Below are 14,943 nucleotides of genomic sequence, written 5' to 3'. Positions count from 1 at the left end.
ATATGGGAACTTTGTATTTTCTCCTTAATTTCATTGTGACTATAAGACTGCTCTGAAAAATAAAGGATGCTTTTCTCAAATGAGCTTATGCATAATGACTAAGTGAGATTTATCCAAGGAATGTCAAGTGGGTTCAAAATAAGAAAATCAAGCAGTGTAATATACCATATTAATAAAGGACAAATTCCACATGCTAACCTCCATAGACACAGAAAAGAAAAACCACACTGAACAAATCCAAAACCCTTGCGGGATAAAAATATCCAACGAAATAAGAATAGAAGGGAACTTCTTCAATCTAGTAGAGGCATCTGTGAAAAATCCCACAAGTGATATCATGCTTAATGGTGGCAGACTGAAAGTTTTCTCTGTAATATCAGGAACAGGACAACCATGTCTGGTTTCTTCACTTCTACTTAGCATTTTACTGGAGGTTCTAGCCAGGGTTATTAGACAAGAAGAAATAGAAGGCATCTAGATTAAAGGACAGATGTAAACTATCTCCATTTATGGAGGACATGATTTTGTATGCAAAAAACACCAAGGAATCCACATGAAAATGATAAAAGCTAATAAAAGCGTTCAGCGATGTTGCACTGAAAACTACACAAAACATCACTGAAGGAATTAAAGAAGATCTAAATAAATAGAAAGGCATCCTGCCTTTATGGAGTAGAAGACAATATCTTTAAGATGGCAAAACTCCCCAGATTATGTACAGATACATTACAGTCCTTACAAAATTTAGTTCACTTTTTTGGTAGAAATAACAAACTGATCCTAAAATTCATATGAAAATGCAAGGGACCCAGAATAGCCAAAAACAATCCTGAAAAATAGGGACAAAATTAAAAGATTCACATTTCCTGGTTTCAAATTTTACTGCAAAGCTACAGTAATCAAGACTGGGTGATACTGGCATAAGAATAGACAAACTAGTGGAATACAATTGGTAGTCCAGAAGAAAAGCCCATGTATTATGGTCAGCTGATTTTTGACAACGGTTCCAAGACAATGCAAAAAGAAAGAAATAGTCCTTTCAGTAGATACGCTAAGACAACTGTATATCCACATTCAAAATAATGAAGTTGGACCTCTGTCTCAAACCACATCAAAAGATGAACTCGAAATGGGTCAAAGAGCTAAATGTAAGAGCTAACCCTCTGAAACTCTTAGAAGAAAATACAAGTCTTGTGGTCTTGGATTAGTCAGTGGTTTTTTAGATATGACGCCTATAGCAAAAGCATCATATCTTTTTTCATTCATGCTTGAAATTTGAAATGAAATTTGTGCTTCAAAGAACACTATCAAGAAAGTGAAAAAACTCCCAAAATAGGAGAAAATATCTGCAAATCACATATTTGATAAAAATGTAGCACCCACAACACATGAAGAACACTTTCAGGTCAACAATATGAGGACAAATATCCCAACAGACAATGGGGAAAGGGCTTGAAGAAATACAGATGGTCTACAAGCGCATAAAAATATGCTCAACAGTATTAGTTATTACAGAAATGCGAATCAAACCACTGTATGCTCATTGTATCAGGGTGACTGAAATTTAAACAGATGGTCAACGTGTTGGCAAGGATGTGGGGAAATGGCAACTCTCATACACCTCTGGTGGGAATGTAAGCAGGTGCGCCACTTCGGACGACAGTGTGGCAGTGACTCAAAGAGTTAAACATTGTCACCATGTGGCCACACAGTTCCACCCCTACATGTATACCTAAGGAACCAAAAACATAATTTCACACGAAAACTTGTACACAAATGTTCATAGCAGCGCTATCTAACAGAGCCAAGAAGTGGAACCAATCAAAATGTCCATCACCTAAGGAATGAATAAACAAAATGAGGTATGCCCATATGATGGATATGATTTATTCATAAAAAAAGGAATGAGATACTGATATGTTACAACATGGATGAACCTTGAAAACATGCTAAGTGCAGAAAATCAGACACAAAATGTCACATATATGATTATATGAAATGTCCAAACTAGGTGAATTCATAGAGATAGAAAGTGGATTAGTGGTTGTCCAGGGCTGGGAGAAGAGGGAAAGGGGGAACGACTGCTAATGGGAAGGGGTGGAGACCACAGAGGTAAATTCTATTCTCTCCACCTATCAGAGATAAGGTACCATTAGCACAACTTATCACTAGTGATGTCAACCTTGATCTCCTGGCCGAGATGATCTGTCAGGTGTCTCCCCTGCATAGTTCTTGTAGTCACTTTCCATACTGTCCTTTTTGCCAGGAAGACACAATGTACCATGTGCACAAAAGATCGGGGAGTCACCCTGCACCTCTGAGATCAGAGTATCTACATAAATTATTTCTTCTGCATAAGATACTTTCCATTATCCTCCATCTGTTTATTTATTCAATCATTTATATTACTATGGATCCATGGACATTTACTTCTACTTGGGGCTATAATACAATACTACATTATTTATTTTGTCGGTTGAACAGTTACAGCGCTGGCTGTTGGGAGCTCTTTCGTTAGCTCCTGTGAACTTTTTTTTCTAAGCATTTTTTTTCTTTTCATTTTCAGTATTATCTGTGACTACTTTGAGAATGACGTCAAACAATGCTATAATTTTTGCTTTCAAATATCAAACAATTTTTAAAACCCAGGTGGAGAAGAAGAATCTATCATATTCACCAAATATTAACCTGTTCAGCTCCTCTTTTTCACTCCCGACATTCCCTGCTTTTCTTCTGTTATCATTTCCCTTCTGTCTGCAGGACTTCCTTTAGCAATTCCTCTAGGTGAGGTCTGCTAACAACAAAACCTCTGTCTTCTTTCCTTTGAGAACGTCTTCATTTCCCTTTGATTTCTGATGGATTTTCTCACTGGATATGGAATTCTTCTCTTAGCACCTGAAAAACGTGGTGCCACTTCTCTGGCCTCCATGGCTTCTGGTGAGAAATCACGGTCACTGGAGACATTGTACTCTGGGTGGGCAATGTATCGTCTCTCTGTGGGTGCTTTCAAATGTTCTTTTCCCTTTAGTGTCCAGAAATTTGATTATGATAGTTCTGGGAATGGATCTCTTTGAGTTTATTCTGTTGGAGGTTCACTCAGCTTCTAAAATCTGTGCATTGTCTCCCCCTCCCCCAATTTATGAAGCTGTTATTATTTATCCTAATGTTTTTCAAATACATTTTATTTATTTGAGAGGGAGAGAGGGAGCATGAGGGGGGAGGCAGAGGGAGACACAGGAGCAGACTCACTGCTGAGCAGAGAGCACAGTGCGGGGCTGGATCCCAGAACCCAGGAACCATGATCTGAGCTGAAGATAGATGCATAACTGACTGAGCCACCCAGGTGCCCCACTCCATTCTTTTTAGATTTTTAATAAAAAAAAAAAATTTATTGTGGAGAAAAAACAAATATACAATTTACCATCTGAATAATTTCTTTTGTGTGTTGAACCATTTTTAAGTGTACAGTTCAGTAGGGTTAAGTATATTTATATTGTTGGGCAACCAATATCCAGAACTTTCCATTTGGCAAAATTGAAATTTTATACCCGTGAAACACTCCCTATTTCCCTCAGCCCACTTCCTTCCAGCCCCTAGCACTGATCAGTCTGCTTCCTATTTCTATGAATTTGACTATTCTAAATAACTCATATAAGTGGAATCCTGTGGTATTTGTCTTTTTGTGATTGGCTTAATTCACTTAGTGTAATGTCCTCAAGGTCCATTCATGTTGTAACATGTGTCAGAATTTCCTCCCTTTTTAAGGATAAATACTATTGTAATCTACATATATACCACACTTAAAAATCCTCTTCATCGGTTGATGGACAGCTGGGTTGCTTCCTCCTCTGGGCTGTTGTAAATAATGCTGGTATGAAAATAGGTGTACATATATCTCTTCAAGATCCCGCTTTCAGTTGTTGTGGTTATATACCCAAAAGTAGACTTGCTGGCTCATATGGCAGTTCTATTTTTAACTTCCTGAGGAACCACCATGCTGTTTTCCACAGAGGGTGCACCATTTTACGTTCTTTTGTGTCTAGCTCCTTCACTCACCTTGTTCCGGTTCATCCGTGTTGTTGCCAGCGGCGATGCTCTGCTCATGCTCATGACTGTGTACTTCTCTACTGGGCGAATATCTCACAGTTTACTCGTCCATGCTGCTGTAGACATTTGGGTTGTTTCAGGTTTAGTGTATTAATGAGTGCTGCTATGAACCTGTGTGTCCTTCAGGAACATACATATATTCACTTCTGCCACGTTTAATTCCCAGGGACGGAATTACTAGATTATACATATGTGTGTGTGTCTATCTATTTATTTATCTGTAAATATGTAAAATTGCCACACGAGTTTGACAACGATAGTGTCAAACAGTGTTCAAAGTGGTTTTATGAACTTGCACTCACATCAGCAGTGTGTGAGAGTTCCGGCTGCTCTACGTCTTTGCCAGCATTTGCTATTGTCTCTCTTTTTAATTTAAATGATTCCGGGTGGTTACAGCAAAATTATGAGCTTTTTAAAGATTTATTTATTTATTTAGAGAAGAGAGCATGTGTGGGGGGAGGGAGAGAGACAAGCTGACTCCCTGCTGAGCATGAAGCCTGATGCTGGGCTCAATCCTGCAACCCTGAGATCATGACCTGAGCTGAAATTAAGAGTCGGACATTCAACCAGCGGAGCCATCTAGGCGCCCAGTACAATTACGGTTTTAATTTGAAATTTCCTGATGGCTAGTAACGTTAGCACAGAATTTGTCAAACACTGATTGGCTATTTGGTATTGCCTTTTGTGAAGTGCCTGCTCTAGGTTTTGTCCATTTTTTCTGCTTCCCAATTGTTTTATGAGTTTTTTCTAAGTTCTAGATAGGAGCCCTTAATATATGTATTTTGGTGTCTTCTCCCTTTCTGTCGCTTTCCTTTTCACTCTCTAGTGGTATCTCTTGAAAGACAGAGGTTCTCACTATAGATAAAGTCCAATTTCTCATGTTAGTACTTACACTTTCCCTTTTAGTACTTTCTATAACCTCTTTAAGAAAAATCTTACTTAACGCAAAGTCATTAAGATATTCCGTTTTCTTCTAAAACCTCATTGTTTACCTTCCATATTTAGTTTTTGCAGTTCATCTGGAATCAGTTTTTGTGTAGGGTGTAAGGTTTGGGTTAATATACATGTTTTTCTTCATATGACCTCTCATATGACCCAGGATTATGTTTTGAAGACCATCCTTTTCCCATGCCACATCCTTTTCCTCACCGTTTGTAATAGCTACAAAATATTCCATGCTAAGGCACTCCCATAATTTATGTACCCATTCTTCCGTGGGATATTTGGGTTATTTCTGGCCTCTGCTATCTTCAGACAGCAGACGATATCCATTCATGTATGGATATCAAGGTATTCTTCTGAAATTTTTAAAACAAAGATGGAACATCTGAGCTAGAAAATATTTACCTTTTTGAAAAATTAATAAATGATAAGGTTCAAAACACAATGAATACAAAAAGGCCCAGAGAAAACTTTACCTCCTACCCTGTCTCCAGTTCTTCCAGTCCCCCCACCAGGTAACCACAATTCTGAAATTTGTGTATCTTTGCAGATATCTTGTAATGGATGAACAGACATTAGACTCTTTTTTTCTTTTCTTTACACAGCTAGGGGCACACTGTATGCTCTGTTCTGCATCTTGTCTTTTAAAACAATGTATCTTAGAAGTCTTATTGCTGCACATTAAAAAGCATCCTAGTTAATTTCTAGGGCCACATATTCCACTAGGTGGGCGTGGCCATCATCTAGGCAGTCGCCTCCTGTGGACATCTGCAGTGTTTACTATTTTTTGCTCTTCCCACAGCGCTGCCGTGAGTCACTTTGCACGGGTCATCTCACGTGTGTGCAGTACACCTGTTGGGGAATTTCTGGAAGTGGACTCACTGAGTCCAGGGATATGCATCTGTAACTCCTCAGCATTGCCAAGTTACAAAGCTCCTGTTTTCCCATAGCCTGACTAACAGACTTAGATCTGGGATCGTTAGTCACTTGATAGGTGGAAAATTGTAGGTTATTTTGCATTTATCTTGTCTGTGAGATTGAGCATCTTTTCAGGGGTTTAAGAGCAACTTGTGTTTTCTGTCAGTGCCCTTTGATGGTATGCACTTATTCAGAATCAGTCATGCGAATTCCTCCAAATATTTCTTTATGAGAAGCCTTGGGCATGGACTTTCTGGTTAGAGTTTGAACTTTTTAAAAGATGTGCTTGCGTGTTGTCAAGTTCCAGAAGGGAGGCCTCACTGACTTTCCCTCCACAACCTGGCCCTGAACCAGACTCCCAACATTATTGGCTCCAGAGAGACCTGGAAACTGGCGCGACTGGGGATCCTGGCCCGCTGGGACGGAGCTGGCTCCGCCTCTCCAGGAGGCCCCGCCCCGTCGCTAGGAGGCCCCGCCTCAGTCACGCAGCCCCGCCCCCACCTGCAGGCCTGCCTATCGCGACGCGCAGCCCCGCCCCGCCCATCTGGCCGCGAAGCCCCACCCCCAGGCTGCGCGGCCCCACCCCCCGCTGCGTGTCCCAGCGTCGCTGGTCACGTGACGTCTGGGAGGCGCGGGCAGGGGGCACCGGGCGCCATAGTTCCGCGGCCCAGGTACCGGAGCCCTCTGGGCACGGTGGTTTTCTCCGAATGTAGTAGGCTGCAGCCTGACCGCGGGGACCCGGCGAAGGCGTAGACGAGGCCCGGACGCCGTCCCCAGCTGCTGCCGGCCGCCCGGGCCGGAGCTGGGCGACAGCCCGTTGCTAGGCAGCGGCGTCGGGCCGGCGGGGAGGGGCGGGGCGTGCGGGGGCGCGGGCATGGACCAGTACTGCATCCTGGGCCGCATCGGGGAGGGCGCGCACGGCATCGTCTTCAAGGCCAAGCACGTGGAGGTGAGCAGAGCCGCGGGGCGGCGCGCGGGCCTGCCTTCTCCTTCCAGCCGTTCCTGGCCGGGAGACCATCCCCCGTGTTTCCCGTGCTCACGTCTGCACCGCTGCTCCCGCCTCCCCGCCCCGCTTCGTGGTGTGCGCCCACCGCTTAGGCCGCCTTCAGTGGGGGCCGTCAGGTTGCGGTCAGCTGCCCGCCCGCCCGCGATGCCACCGCAGTCGTCCGCGAGTGCCCCAGGGAGCACTCGGAACTGTTCGCGCAGCTCTGCAACAGCCGAGTCCCAGGCTGGACCTAACTTCCCTCCAGAACGGGGTGGGGGCGCTTCCCACTTCCACGGGGGCCTCGGGCCTCTGCGTCCCCCCAGATGGCGCCTGCCCCGTCGGCGCACCCCCTTCCCCAGCACGGGACGGGTGGCAGTGTCTGCGCTCTGTCCCGCAGACTGGAGAGATCGTGGCGCTCAAGAAGGTGGCCCTGCGGCGGCTGGAGGATGGCATCCCCAACCAGGCCCTGCGGGAGATCAAGGCTCTGCAGGAGATCGAGGACAATCAGCATGTGAGTGGGACTGGGCTCGGATGGTCCCTTTCCGGAGCCTCCCTGTGCCCCTCCCGCACCCCTCCCTTACTCCCTGTCTTGTCCACCTCGGGCCCGCTTACGTCATTCTGCACGCATTCCCTCTTACTCACGCACTTACTTCTTCCCGTACTCTTCATTCGTTCATTTATTCACTGACTTCTTTTCATAAAACATTTGAAGATTTGTAATGATAATGATAACTGCCTCTATTGAGCTTCTGTTCTGTTCCACAGGCCGGGTGGACTGTGTTAGGTCCATTGTCATTCTGGGTTATCCACTGCTCTGCAAGGCTGAGTTCAGGATCTCCCTGTTCTCTGGCCAGGGGAGGAGGCTCGTCCACCAGCTGTGGGCAGGCAGCTGGTCCGCGGAGGCTTTGGATGCGGTCTGATTGAGGAGTCCAGATGTTGTAACCTGGGAGCCGTCCCTCGGCTGTACCCTGTGCTGGGCATGGGCCCCAGTTGGGCTTCTGATAACTTAAGTGCAGTAGGGGAGATGCTCAGAGGCGGTGGGGCCCACGTGGCCGGGTTCTGCTGTGATGGGGCTGGATGTGCTGTGTGCACGCGGGGAGGGACACGTACACCCCCAACCTCATGATCTTCCCTGCTTTCTCTCAACCCTGAGGAGTGACAGTCTGTTGTCCTCTGGAGATATCCGTGCTATATCGCATATATAAGAAAAGCGTGTTGTAAAACAGTTTATAAAGCACATCTAAAAATACGTCGTCCAGTTTTGTATGAAAATGCGTGTATACATATACACGTGAATACGTATTAGGACAAGCCATATCTGTTGTAAAGTCTGATAGAATGTACTCTAAGGTTGATTGTAGGTGACAGGATTTTTCTTTTGTTTTTTTCTTTATAATTCTGTGTATTACCTGAATGTATGTGTGTGATCTGTGAAATGACTGTGTGCTGCCTTTAGAGTCTGAAAACCAGCAATAAGCCTATTCACCTTTTCTTGAGGACAGTCCAAGGGCACGCAGACAGCCCACATGTGGCCGGGGCGGGATGGGGGGTGGGGAGCGCGTAAGAAGGCTGGCGACAGAGGCCCTCAACCCGGTCAGCAGCCGGAAAGATTCTACTGTAAAACCCTCCAGATTAAGCCCAGGCCACCTGCAGCTCTCACCGGGCCGGCAGCTGCTTCCTCACTGTTCTCTTCCCTGTCAGTGTAGACGGCGCGCACTTCCCTTCTGGAAGAGCGCACCGGCTTCTCCGGACGCGGACAGCACCGGCCCCTCTCTTCACTCCTTCCACACACCTTCTGAGGTGCCTCCACAGCACAGAACCGAGCAAATGTCCTTCCCCTAGAGGAACCCACATGCCCGCATCCCTCCAGCCTCCTTCCTGTTCCCACCTCTGGCCTTCGTGCTTGCTGTCCCTCTGCCCTCAGCTCCTTCCCATGTCCCTGCGTGGCTGACCCCTCCGGTTTGATCCCGTCTGTCGTCTTCAGAACCCGGACACTCCCGGGGCTGTGCCTGCTCTTGTGTCAGACGGCTGTGTCTCTGCTGTGAGCTCCTGAAGGTCGTCAGGACCTGCCAGCCCTTGCCACTGCTCACTGCGGAGCTGCCTGGTCCTTGTGACCCCCGTGGGCCCTCAGGAAGTAGGTGGGACGTGTCTCCTGATGCTGGGACTTCACGGCCCTACAGGACACCAGAGGAGACCTGTGCTGTGTTGTGTTTACGTGTGTGAGAGAGAGAGAGACCCTCCCCCCCCCCACCCCCCCCCCCCCCGGTGATTCTCTGGTTCCTGGTCTGGGTGGATGACCAGACCCTGCCCTAGGCGACCTTCCATAGACCTCCTTTCCTTGAGTGGAAGTGCAGCGTTAGACGGGGACCTGCCTTCTCTCCAGAGCGGGCAGCAAGTAGGGAACCCCGAACTCCCCTTCTGAGCGCAGATCCTGCATCTCCTCTGCCCGTTTTGTCCTCGGTCAGGGCGGAGGCTGGGCGTCCGGGGAGGGTCTGAGCATGGTGGCCCAGGGCTGACAGCGTGCCCGCCCCGCAGGTGGTGCAGCTGAAGGCTGTGTTCCCGCACGGCGCGGGTTTTGTGCTGGCCTTCGAGTTCATGCTGTCGGATCTGGCTGAGGTGGTGCGCCACGCCCAGAGGCCGCTGGTCCCCGCGCAGGTCAAGAGCTGCCTGCAGATGCTGCTAAAGGGTGTCGCATTCTGCCACGCCAACAACATCGTGCATCGGGTCAGTCTCGGCGCGGGCTGCGGCGGGACCTGTGGGGCCAGCCCTTGAAGAAGGTGTGGCCGGACGGGACCTGTGGTGTGGTCACACCAAAGAGTAAGTGGCCCTGAGGATGGGGAGCCGGGCTGACCTATGTGCGTAGCCTGCTGAGCTCTCCTCCCAGGGGCCTCTGGCAGACCGGGAGGAACTCACGCCTCCTTTGGTGCGCTCAGGACCTGAAACCAGCCAACCTGCTCATCAGTGCCTCAGGCCAGCTCAAGATAGCGGACTTCGGTCTGGCCCGGGTCTTTTCCCCAGACGGCAGCCGCCTCTACACACACCAGGTGGCCACCAGGTAGGGAAGGCCAGTTCCCAGGCAGGGCTTGGCAATGGGCGGGTCCCAGCTCCTCACTGGGGATGAGATGCTTCTGGACCTTCAGTTCAGATATTGCTTGTGGGGCTGATGTGGGGCTGGGGTGACCTGTCCGGGCAGCCTTCTGGCAGACGGGCAGCCTGGTTGTGACTGCCTCCTCCCCCCACCCCCCACAGGTGGTACCGAGCCCCTGAGCTCCTGTACGGCGCCCGCCAGTATGACCAGGGCGTTGACCTGTGGTGAGGCTCCTGTGGGCTGGGCGTGGGGGAATCTGGGTTTTTCTCCTGGGCTTTGGGGTTGCTGAGCCATTTGGGGTGTCTTCCCTGGTTGGAGGACCTCTGAGGAGTTTGAGGTCAGTTTTCCTCTCTGACATTTTTGAGCTGGGTGGGGGTTAGGTGTGTTCAGGGTGGGAAGCTTGCGGGCTGGAATGAGGGATGTGGTCTGGGGTTCAAGAAATATGGATCATCCGCATCACCGGGCAGGGGGTTGCGCATACCCCAGGCGGTGAACTCTCCAGAGGCCCGGATCTCTCTGAGCCTTTATTTGGGCCAGGATGGTCTGTACATGCCTAAGAGCTTGAGATGTGGGGGCTCTAGTGGAGGTGTGGCCCAGAAGGTGGGGAGTGTGCGGGGGCGGCTGCGTGTTCCAGAAATGAGGCTCTGAGAAGTCTCAGAACTGTTAAGGGTGTTGCTGTGTTTTCTAGGGTTGAGGCCAGTGAGCTCTTCGGTAGGAGGATGCGTTCTAGGCTTGTGGTCTTTGTGTATGAATTTGTATTCCTAGAGCTGAAGCGTCTGTGCTGTTTCATGGTGCCTCGGCTCCAGTGTGCGGGTGTGGGTGCTGTGTGGGGAGATCTGTGTCCTTAGTGTGAGGCGACAGAGCTGCGGGGGGAGATCTGGGTCCCGGTGTGAGATCTCTGAGCTCTTTGGGTCTGTATCCACAGGGCTGTGGGCTGCATCATGGGGGAATTGCTGAACGGATCCCCTCTATTTCCTGGGGAGAACGATATCGAACAGCTTTGCTGTGTGCTTCGAATCTTGGGCACCCCCAGTCCTCAAGTCTGGCCGGTTTGCAGGGGTTCCCAGTGGGGAGGGGGTGGGGGTAGAGGTCCTCCCTTACCCCCAGTGGCCATGCCTGCCCTTTCCTGCACCTTGTTCTCGTGGCCCCATGTCGTCTCGACCTCCCAGACCACTGTCCTGGCCTCCCTTGGGGGCTTTGCTCTTCTGCCTTGGCGGGTGCCTGAGGCCAGGTCCTGCCCCTTCCCTCCCAGCTCGCTTGCTGGCACTTCTCCCCGAGCTGGGTATGGCGCAGGTGCCTGAGGCAGGGAGGGGATGTGGGATTTCAGGAGTGCCAGCGGGAGCGGGAGCTGCGGGCGAGAACGAGTGGGGGGCCTTGGCGGGGCCTTGGCGGGCAAGAACTGATGATGGTGGTTCCAGGAGGTCGCGGAGCTGCCCGACTACAACAAGATCTCCTTCAAGGAGCAGGCGCCTGTGCCCCTGGAGGAGGTGCTGCCCGACGCGTCTCCTCAAGCCTTGGACCTGCTGGGGCAGTTCCTCCTCTACCCCCCGCGCCAGCGCATCGCGGCCTCCCAGGTACGGTGACCCGCTGTCCCTGATGCTCCTCGCGCGGGCCCTGCAAGTCCAAGGCGGAGGCCCCTCAGTGCCGGGCTGGAACCAGAGCCCGGGGGGGTCACAGGCAGGTCAAGGGCCCCAGGCCCACCTTGCAGAAGAGAGTATCTGGATTACCGCTGACCGGCGCCCTCATCCCTTCAACAGATACTCCGCACCTGCGCATGCCTGGTATCATCCTGGGCCCTGGGCGTGGGGAGTTGGGACTGACTTTGGGGAGTGCAGGTTTAAGCAGGGGAGAAATGGTGAGCAGAGTCTGGCAGGGGGGACCCAGAAGGGTGGGTCGTGCGGCAGGGAAGGATGGGCTTCTGGCCGTGGGCTGCTGGCCAGTAGTGCCAGGGCCTCTGTCCTGGGTGTACCCGTGTCCCCAGCCTCACGGCTGCTCTCGGCACTAGCTCCATGAGTTCTCGCGTCATCAGGGTGTCTAAAGTGGGCGGAGGTCATCTGACCACTTCCCGCAGTCTGAGCCCCTGCTCGCTGCCTCTCCCGCAAGCAGAGCCCAGGTCCGAGGGGCCCATGGGTGTCACACACTCGGGGCCATCACCTCTGGCCCTGCCAGTTCCTGCCCCCTGGGCTGCAGGTGCACTCCGTGTCCTCGAGCCTCACCCGCGCACCTCTCAGGTCTCTGGTCGATCCCCGCTCTGCAGGCCTGCGGCCTCTCCAGCGTCCCTCACCCTTGCTGTCTCTGCCGCAGCCCTAGTCACGTGACGCACCCTGTGTCTTCCGCCTTTATCTTGTTGGCCACCCGCACCCCTGACTCGCGGAAGATTTCTCAAGGGCAAGTTCTTGGTTCTTGCAGCCCCTGGAACAGCGCTCAGACGACGAGCACTCAGATGCTGTGGGAGCGAGCCTCGGGAGGGGAGCGCTCAGACTCCCGCCTCCCGGGGAAGTGCGCCGAGGCTGGGATGATGAAGTGACTGATTTCCTTCTGCTGTCCCTTGTTGCTGCCCCCAGGCCCTCCTGCACCAGTACTTCTTCACGGCTCCCCTGCCTGCCCACCCTTCAGAGCTGCCGATTCCCCAGCGCCCAGGGGGACCTGCTCCCAAGGCCCACCCAGGGCCCCCCCACGTCCATGACTTCCACGTGGACCGGCCTCTCGAAGAGTCACTGTTGAACCCAGAGCTGATCCGGCCCTTCATCCCGGAGGGCTGAGACGTTGGGCCAGCCCTGCTGTCCTGCTCCCCAGAGCCCCCCCAGCCTTGTTCTTCTCCTTAGCCTGACTCGACCTCCCGTGGCCTCTACCCAGCCCCCCCTTGGTCCCCTCCATGCCTGGTCCCGCTCCCAGCCAGGCGATGAGCACGTCCAGCCACAGCAGAGGAGACCAGCAGCCTGCGCTGTCAGCTTCCCATCTGTGCTGCCGACTCTGTGGGCTTGGGGCTGTGCTTGTCACGGTGCTGGTCCTTCAGGCCCTGGCCTCCCAGTCAGGGATGGTCCCCGTTCAGGGGAGCACAGAGTGTAACGATGTCCTCACAGTGGAACACAGGCAGAAGGGCAGGTTTGTTTTGGTTTTGTTTTCAGAGGCATTAAAAGCTAGTTCAGTTTTGAGATTTATTAGGAAAAGCCCAGGTAGTTCTGCCTGGTGTCTGCCCCCTTCCGTTCCTCTTGAAGGAAGTGACTGAAGTGGCATCGGTTCCTGGCCCTTGCTGCTCTGTGGTCATGAGGAAAGTGCACCCATTCATGGCTACTCTGGTCCTGGGGGCTTCGTACAGTGGAGCTTCCATTTGGAGGCTGGGGGGCACAAGTCAAGCCCAGGGATGGCTTAGGTTGGGGACTGATCAGGTTTAAGCCTGTAGCAACATCTACCCTCAGGATAAGGGTGAGCCAGGACCAGACCGGTCACCTCCTTACTCAGATACAGAGCAAGTGAGGAGATAGGCATTCCTGGAATTCACGTCTTAATTTAGTAAATCCAAATCCAAGCCCAATCAGCCCTTGTTTGTTGTTTAATAAGATTTGATAAGCCATTTCTACAGTGTGTACGGAAATAGAAGGGTTACGAGAAGGCAGCAGAAGAGGAGATAAAGGGAAGGACTCACTCTGTTAGACCTAATGCGGTAGCACTCAACAGTTGGGACAATGCAGTCTTAGTTCAGGAAGAATTAAAAACAGCGGAGAAACTCAGTGGTCTTTTATTTGTAAAATACCATTTTGTTCTTCATGTGGGTGAGCTTCTGTGGACACTGAGGACGGCTCATGGCCCTCCAAGCTCCTAGGCCAATGCAAAACACGGTAGACTCAGTTGTTGCTTTCAGGGAGAGGTGTGATGCGTGAGGATGTGTGCCTGTTTCTCCAGCCACGTCTGGCAGCTCTGTGTCGCTACCTTCTGGGAGCGCTAAGCTCCGTATAAATTTGAGCTTGTACCCACAGCTCTACCACTGACCCTGACCTTGAATGCCAAGGTCAGAGTGAGGCTGGGGATCACTGCCAGGTGAAGTTCACTGTGAGGGTTCCGGGGCCAGGATCAGGTGAGGTAGGGGAGATGGCAGAGGATAGCAGAGCTGAGGGGTAGAAGCAGGGCGATTGTGAAGGAGAGGGTCCCGGTCAAGGTAAGGGTGAGTGTCAGGAGCCGGGGCGGCCCGACCGAGGTGAAGGAGAGGACCTTGTCAAAGGCCGAGTCAAGAGGGCAAAAGTGGAGACGAAATGCAGGACAGGGCATTTACTGGCAAGGGTGAGGGCAACGGCCAGGGCTGGGGAGGTCCTCGCCTCACGGCCCCTGTCGTGAGCGTTAGTGCAGGGGTGAAGGTTAGGGCGAGGGTCAAGGGGGCGGGGAGAAGCGGGGCGGACTGGGTACTGCACAAGGAGGAGCGCTGTCCGGCTGGAAGAGATTTGCCGCAGAAGAGCTGGAGCATTGCGGGGGCGGGGTCTGCGGGGCGGAAGCGTAGGGGGCGGGGCTCGGCCCGTGGGGCGGAAGTGCGGCGGGATGGGCGGGGCAAGACGAGCGGAAGTACCATGGGACGGATGGGGTTTTGCCGAGGGTAATGGAAGTGCCGTGGGGTAGGCAGGGTTTGGCCGGAAGTGTCGCGGGCTGAGAGGGTTTGGCCTGTGGCCTGAACTGGCCGTGGGATGGGCGGGATTTGGCCTTCATGGCGAAAGCGCGGCGGGATAGGCTGGGTTTGGCTGAGTGGGGCGGTGGCGCGGTGGGGCGGGCGGGGTTTGGCCTGCGGGGCGGAAGAGCGGCGGGATGGGTGGGGTTTGGCTGAGTGGGGCGGTGGCGTGGTGGGGTGGGCGGGGTTTGCCTGCGGGGCGGAAGAGCGGCGGGATGGGCGGGGTCGTGTCAGCTCTGCGCAAGCGCG

At 52.0% G+C, this 14,943-nt stretch overlaps 1 protein-coding gene across 2 annotated transcripts; it reads left to right on the top strand.

Moving 5' to 3' along the window:
• The first annotated feature begins 6,595 nt into the window (after positions 1 to 6,595).
• CDK20 (cyclin dependent kinase 20) lies at positions 6,596 to 13,789 on the top strand. Of its 2 annotated transcripts, XM_046023750.1 has the most exons (8): positions 6,596 to 6,916; positions 7,350 to 7,463; positions 9,488 to 9,676; positions 9,886 to 10,007; positions 10,202 to 10,264; positions 10,966 to 11,089; positions 11,459 to 11,614; positions 12,605 to 13,788. In XM_046023750.1, the coding sequence occupies exons 1-8, from the start codon at positions 6,842 to 6,844 to the stop codon at positions 12,800 to 12,802; spliced, it is 1,041 nt and encodes a 346-aa protein (XP_045879706.1). In that variant the 5' UTR covers positions 6,596 to 6,841; the 3' UTR covers positions 12,803 to 13,788. The 2 variants fall into 2 exon arrangements, with proteins under 2 accessions (XP_045879706.1, XP_045879707.1); XM_046023751.1 differs by lacking the exons at positions 10,202 to 10,264; positions 10,966 to 11,089 and having other exon boundaries at positions 12,605 to 13,789.
• The last annotated feature ends 1,154 nt before the right edge of the window (positions 13,790 to 14,943 follow it).

Source organism: Meles meles, chromosome 11, assembly GCF_922984935.1.
Source record: "Meles meles chromosome 11, mMelMel3.1 paternal haplotype, whole genome shotgun sequence".
NCBI lineage: Eukaryota > Metazoa > Chordata > Mammalia > Carnivora > Mustelidae > Meles > Meles meles.
The sequence above is the reverse complement of the archived record's forward strand: the minus strand, read 5'-3'. Positions and strand labels throughout refer to the sequence as shown.